Source organism: Miscanthus floridulus, chromosome 8 (assembly GCF_019320115.1).
Source record: "Miscanthus floridulus cultivar M001 chromosome 8, ASM1932011v1, whole genome shotgun sequence".
NCBI classification, from domain to species: domain Eukaryota; kingdom Viridiplantae; phylum Streptophyta; class Magnoliopsida; order Poales; family Poaceae; genus Miscanthus; species Miscanthus floridulus.
Window position 1 is genome coordinate 72354361 of NC_089587.1, and position 6758 is coordinate 72361118.

The following is a 6758-nucleotide window of genomic DNA, read 5'->3' on the forward strand; positions in this document are numbered from 1 at the left end:
CATCTTATTTCTTAGCCACAAACCCTTGGCTCATCAGCACCCCTGCAACCGAGCACATGGTACTGCATCCCCTCATTTTTATCTTTAAATCTTGTCTACTCTCACCTGCCGCAACAAGGACGCATGCATGCAGCTCCAGTAACGAATCGTCTACTGCCCTTGAATTAGGTGGGGGCGACTGGCCACGTGGAGCGAGCAATTATGTGGCACCGTACCGACACACTTGTCAGTTGGGTAATCACGAGAAGTCTACACGGCACTAATAAAATATATACGCCTACAAGCGTGCGTTTTGTTTGGAGCGGTATCAAGCAGACCTGAAATCACAAGTGTTTGACCACCATGGGTCCTCTACCAACAGGCCAATAGGGGGAGGGGAGACATATCACTGTTCAAGACCATTCGTAGTGATACGTACATAATATTAATATTCGGTTCTGTATTATGTTATGACAAGTGTAGTAGTAATGCGTGCATATTATTGCCTGCACGTGACAATAAAATAAACGTGCCCCTAAAATCCACGGTGGAACAGATCCCAAAATACTTATATAACTCGCTTTCTCCATTTTAAATTATAACATGTTTTGGTTTTCTAGATATATTCTTTTTACTATATATCTAAACATAATGTATATCTAATTAAGTGTATAGCAAAAACTACTTACCTAGAAAAATTAAAATATTTTATAATTAATAATTTAAAATAGAGGAAGTACTTTCTTCGTTCCAAAGAGAATGTGCGTCTCAATCAAAATACATATAGAATCCGTGAAGCTCTTTTTTGTCTGCTCCATCGAAATGCGTAGGGGGTGGGACTGCTTCTAATACAAGTTAATGATGGTGTTATGATGTTTTCAGGACGGCAACGTATCAGGTGCAAACCAACTAACCTGTGCAAATTTATAAACTAACCTCTCACCAATGAATGGGGTGATTGGTGGAATTTTTTTGCACTTAAGCCCCCCACCCACCGTCCTTTTTTTTGCGCTTAAGCCCCCTCAACCCATCCATTGGATCAGCATCCAGTGGTCCTGATCGGTAGTTTTTAAGTTTGCACAGGTTGGTTGGTTTACACATGATATGTTGCCTTTCAGGACTGATCCTTAAACCTGAGCAAGTTTGGCCAAGCTCGGCCCGAGCGAGCCTGACCAGCTCGGCCCACAAGCCATCGTGGATAGGGCCTAGGCACTGCCTAAGGCCCTGTTTGGATCCATGGGGTTAAAGTTTAGCAACCCCTTTTAGTCATTTTTTAGCCCACATGGATCTTAACAGGAGCACTAAATGTGGGGCTAAACTTTAGCCTATCCCTTTCCATTAGCCCCTCCAAAGTGGGCTAAAGATGGCTAAAAGGGTCATGTGGGGCAAAAGACACATATTACCCCTAACACATCCCTATCCATGGCTGTGCATGGGTATTAATTATGAGCAAATGGATCATGGTATGGTACATGGCTAATCTTTTTTAGGGGAAAATGGCTAATCTTTAGCCTCTAGATCCAAACAACCCCATGGGTTAAACTTTAGCCCCTTCATCAAAACAGGGCCTAAGAAAATCTCATTCCAAGCCTATCTCGAAGTATTTAAATTTTTTTTTCATTAGAAAATGTGTGAGTGAAGCTTAGGTCCAAGCTTTAGAGCTCTAAACATTTTAGAGTACTTTAGCTCAGTTTGAAGATCTAAAGCTCTAGTTTAAGGTGAGCTAAAGATTAGAGTAACTTTAGACTATTTGTTTAGAGAGTTTAGCTGTAAAGTTTAGAACTCTAAAAAGTTTAGAGCGGTGGATCCAAACACACCTTTAATCTGATGTAAGCATGGCGCCTACTATATATAGATATAGCTCCACGCAAACCACACGCATACAACGAAACGCGGGTTCGTCATCACTTGCCATTGTATTCACAGCTCGTCGCGGAGAAACCGATCGAGTGTTCGACCACTCCATGCCCGCCTCTACACTGCGGTCAATGGCCATCCCCGGAGAGCTTGACGACGGCGCGGCGCACGTCATGTTCATCCCAAGCGCCGGAATGGCCCACCTCCTCCCCTTCTTCCGCTTCATCACGGCTCTCTCGAGCCACAGTGTCCACTGCTCCGTCATGACCGTCCTCCCGACAGTGTCCGCCGCCGAGGCCGACCACTTCGCGGCCCTGTTCGCGGCGTTCCCACGCATCCAGCGCGTCGACTTCAACCTCCTGCCCCTGGACGCCTCCGCCTTCCCGGGCGCCGACCCGTTTTTCCTCCGGTGGGAGGCCCTGCGCCGCTCGGCCCACCTCTTCGACCAGCTCATCGCCGGCGCCACCCCGCGCGTCTCAGCCGTCGTCACCGATGTGGCCCTCGCCTCCCACGTGATTCCGGTCGCCAAGCAGCTGCAGCTACCATGCCACGTCCTGTTCATCGCGAGCGCCACCATGCTCTCCCTCCTCGCCTACTTCCCCATCCACCTCGACAAGAAGCAGGACGACGACGCAGGTGCTGCGGGCATCGGCGACGTCGACATCCCCGGCGTGCGTCGCATCCAGCAGTCCTCCCTCCCGCAGGCGCTGCACGATCTGAACCACCTCTTCACAAAGCAGTTCATTGACAACGGCCGTGCGCTGAGCCAAGCCGACGGCATCCTGGTGAACACGTTCGACGCACTGGAACCCGTGGCGCTTGCCGCCCTGAGAGATGGCAAGGTGGTCCCCGGGTTCCCGCCGGTGTACGCCATCGGCCTGCTCAAGTCGTCACCCAGCAGCAGCTGCACAGACGGCGCCGGCAGTGAGAAACAGGCGGCGGCGGCGTCCTCCTCCCCCTCCCCTATTTTTGCTTGGCTTGGGGAGCAGCCGGCGAAGTCGGTTGTGTACGTCGCGTTCGGGAGCCGCACCGCCGTGAGCCACGAGCAGCTCCACGAGATGGCCGCGGGGCTGGAGGCGAGTGGATGCCGGTTCCTGTGGGTCCTCAAGACGACGGTGGTCGACCGCGAAGACACGGCAGAGGTGCGCGACGTCCTCGGCGACCAGTTCCTGGGGCGGGTGAAAGACCGCGGCCTGGTGACCAAGGGGTGGGTGGAGCAGGAGGCCGTGCTTCGCCACGCCGCCGTGGGGCTGTTCCTGAGCCACAGCGGGTGGAACTCCGTGACGGAGGCGGCGGCGTGCGGGGTGCCGCTGCTGGCGTGGCCGCGGTTCGGCGACCAGCGCCTGAACGCCATCGCGCTGGAGAGCGGCGGCGCCGGGGTGTGGATGGAGCGCTGGAGCTGGGACGGGGAGGACGGGGTAGTGAGCGGGAGGGAGATCGGGGAGAAGGTGAAGGCGGCGATGGCTGACGCGGCGGTCAGGGCAAGGGCGGCGAGGGCCAGCCAGGAGGCCGCCAAGGCCGTCGCCGAGGGAGGCACCAGCTACCGGAGCATGCAGGAGTTCATCGGCAAGCTCAAGGCTTGGTAACCTAAGCTCTCGATCGGTCCCTGCAAGATCGTCGTGTGATTGTGTATTGGAATAATGCTCTGCAGTATACAGCCGGAGCGTATGGGCATGATTATGTGTTCGTGCTAGCTACCTCATGGTTACGTCGTTCGTAATAGTAGCCGTCAGCTGCTGCTACTGTAAGTCTGTAACTACGTATTTATCAAAAAAATATAAAAATATAAAAAGATATTGATATTTATATTGTGTAATAAATATAAGTGGATGAATAATGAAATATATTTTTATAATAAATCGATTTAGAGATATAAATATTAAAATACTTTTAATAAACCTAGTTAAAATTTAAATGTTTTACTTAGTTCGAATAAATTTTAAATAGTATTAGTACTATAGTAATAATATAAGTAAAAAACGTCGCCGCCGCCGTCAGTGTATCTCATTCGCCACCGTCGTTGTCGGAACTCCGGAAGAGCCACGCCGCCGGCGTTGGCCCGTGACTCTGCCGCTGACACGGTAGGCGAAGGTCGGTGACGCTCCAGTCCAGCATGTCGTACACGGCGGCGTGGTGGAGACTCGTCCTCCAGTGCTGCTCCCAGAACGACATGCCCACGCAGTCGTCGGGCAGGAAGAATATCTGGTCGCCGCGCACCCCGCCGTCGCCGGCACGGAGGCGCGCGCGCACTGACCGCGAGCACAGCCGCCCGACGAACAGCGCCTCGCCGTAGCCCAGCCTGTCGACGTCCACCCATCGGGACGACGCGAAGTCCGCGCGGAACACCGTGAACTCCGCGAGCGACGAGTACTGCCACACCCACCGCACCACCATGAGCAGCGCCGGCGCGCCGGCGCCGGACGACGACGGGACGAGGTAGCGGAGCTTGGCGAACCCCCAGGAGGAGTCCCCGACGACGACGCGCTCCACGCGGGAGACGAACGGCTCGCCGGTGTCGCCGTCGACGCCGACGTCGAACGCGAGGAGGTCCCCGCAGGCGGTGACGGCGTAGAGCCTGTCGCCACAGCAGGCCAGGTCTTCGTACCACCGCCACCGGTCGTGCGCGCTGACCGACCACGAGAAGGTCTCCAGCGAGCAGAGCGCCACCTTGCCGAAGTGCTCGCGGCCGATGATGGCCGCGATGAAGCCGTCGGGGCACATCACCAGCTTGCGCACGGCCATCGCCTCGTAGTCCGTCCACTCGGCGCGGCGCCGGGTCGTCGGAGCAGGCTCGTTGACGATCTCCACCGGCGCGTCGTGGGCACGTAGGTTGACCAAGCTCGGGAGCAGCCTCGTCTTCCCAGTGAAGGGGCTCGACAAGCGGAAGATGCCGTCGTCGTCCTTGAAAAGCAGCCAGTCGTCGCACGCGGCGCAGAGGTATCCGGCGCTGTCGCCGACGAGGCGGGGCGTCGTCAGCCCCGGGTACGTGAAGACTTCCCCGTTCTGGAGCGCGAGGTATGCTACGGCCGGCGTCGCAACGGCGGCCACGGCCGGAGGCGCCACCACGGTGGCCGCGGCAGGCGCAGGTGCTTTCTCAACCAAGTTCCGGGTCAGAACCAGATGTGAGCTGAGTGGAATCGCCTTCTGCCTCCGCCGGGATACGACAGAGTATTGCCGAGCACAGACATGCCAATGGCGGCAGACCGCGCTGAGATGGACGCGGTCTTCGCAGTCAGGGAGACGACGCAGGATCAGGCCGTACAGGTCCGAGGGGAGATCGCACCAGCTCAGAACTCCCTCTTGCTCCCTGAATCAAAAAAAAAATCAACATTGTTACACCTGAATTCAAGTCAAATACAACGTGTAGTCGTGTACTATGTGTGTGGCTTGTTTGATCAGTTGATCCTTACCAAGGGAAGAGCCATGTCGCCGGCGTGTCCCCAGCGCCGCCGTTGCCAAGCTCCTCCAATGGAGGCAGGAGCGGGTAGGTCGCCCCGTCCGTCATGTCGTAGGAGCCAAACTGGCCAGCTGGGCAGCCGTTGCAGAACACGTCGTCGTCTAAGAAGTGGATCCGGTTCGCCGGCAGCCCGTACGGGGACACGCGCCGGGAGAGGGAGGTCCAGCGGCCGACGAAGAGCGCGGTGTCGTCGCCGACGCTCTTCACCTCCGACCACCGCGACGAGACGAGGTCGGCCTTGAACACGATGAACCTGATCGTGGCGCTGTCGCTCCTGACGACCTCTCTGTCGACCATCAGCAGCCTGCCGCCGGACACGACCAGGTACAGCATTGCCGGCGGTGCCTTGCGGCGTCTCGCCGGAGCGTCGCCAGCGACCTTGATGACAATCTTGGCCCAGGACACCTTCGGCTCTCCGGTGTGGCTGTCCACGTTGACGGGCATGGCAAAGAGGTCGCCGGTGCCCGCGACGGCGTACACCTTGCCGGCGTAGAACGCGACGTCCGTGAAACCCCTTCCACGCGTCGTGAGCGCTCAGTCGCCCAGGAATCCGAGTTGCGACGGCACATCGCGATCTTGTTGAGCCGGCCGTCGCCGACCATGGCGGCGACGAGCTGGCCCGGGCACATGACAACCTTGCGCACGGCCGTGTCCCTGGGAGCTCGCTGGTCGTCCGTGATGCTGCGCCACGCTAGCCATTCGCCGACGCGGACGACGAAGCGGACGCTGGACAGGCCCGGGAGCCGCATGATTGTGTCCCCAGAGAAGGCGTGCACGAGGAGATACCCATCGCCGCCGCCGCCGCCGCCCTAAGAGGAGGCAGTCGCCGCAGGAGCCGTGGTACCACGCGGCGTCAGGGAAGCGGAGCGCGGCGGAGCCCGGGTAGCTGAAGAAGGTGCCGTCCTGGAGCGCGAGCCACGGAAGCAGCTGCCGCGGCTGGTGCCCCGCTGCGGCGCGCCATGCCCGGCAGACGGCGGCGAAGCGGACGCGGTCGACGTGGGACGGGAGGCGGCGTAGGACCGCGGCCGCTATCTTGGATGGGAGGAGGTCAAACGACCACGGCGACGACGTTGACGGCGACAGCGACACGTCCCGCGCCATGGCCACGTGCTCTTGTGATGCGCAATTTCTTGGAATCCTATACTAAAAGCAAATCCCGGGCGCATGCAGGCCGTGTATATATGTAGAGACTTGACTTTACTCGTGTCAAATCCGTACTCTTCTTCTGTTGTAACTCTTTTGCTTTGTTTTTGGCTTGCATTACATTTCGGGAAATAGGAAGGAAAGCACACCGCCGCGCATTACATTTCGGGAAATAGGAAGCCGCGCAGGAATAGAAGAAAGGGAGACCTGGTTTGGATCATGATTGTTGATTGCACTTTACCTGGGCAAAGTCATTGTTGACCGTACGAGTCCCCACTCCAGTGACTTTCCTTTTAAAAAAAAATCAATTCCGTAATTTTCT

General features: G+C 56.7%; 2 protein-coding genes across 2 annotated transcripts; one reads left to right on the forward strand and one right to left on the reverse strand.

Moving 5' to 3' along the window:
* Positions 1-1869: 1869 nt before the first annotated feature.
* On the forward strand, positions 1870-3642 carry LOC136472562 (UDP-glycosyltransferase CGT-like). Its single transcript, XM_066470260.1, has one exon. It carries the CDS (start codon positions 1944-1946, stop codon positions 3420-3422), a length of 1479 nt encoding a protein of 492 aa, XP_066326357.1. The 5' UTR covers positions 1870-1943; the 3' UTR covers positions 3423-3642.
* A 198-nt stretch (positions 3643-3840) lies between these two features.
* On the reverse strand, positions 3841-6394 carry LOC136469369 (uncharacterized). The gene is made up of 4 exons (XM_066467584.1): positions 6138-6394; positions 5861-6019; positions 5247-5807; positions 3841-5143 (listed from the first exon to the last, which is right to left on the reverse strand). The coding sequence occupies exons 1-4, from the start codon at positions 6392-6394 to the stop codon at positions 3841-3843; spliced, it is 2280 nt and encodes a 759-aa protein (XP_066323681.1).
* Positions 6395-6758: the final 364 nt, after the last annotated feature.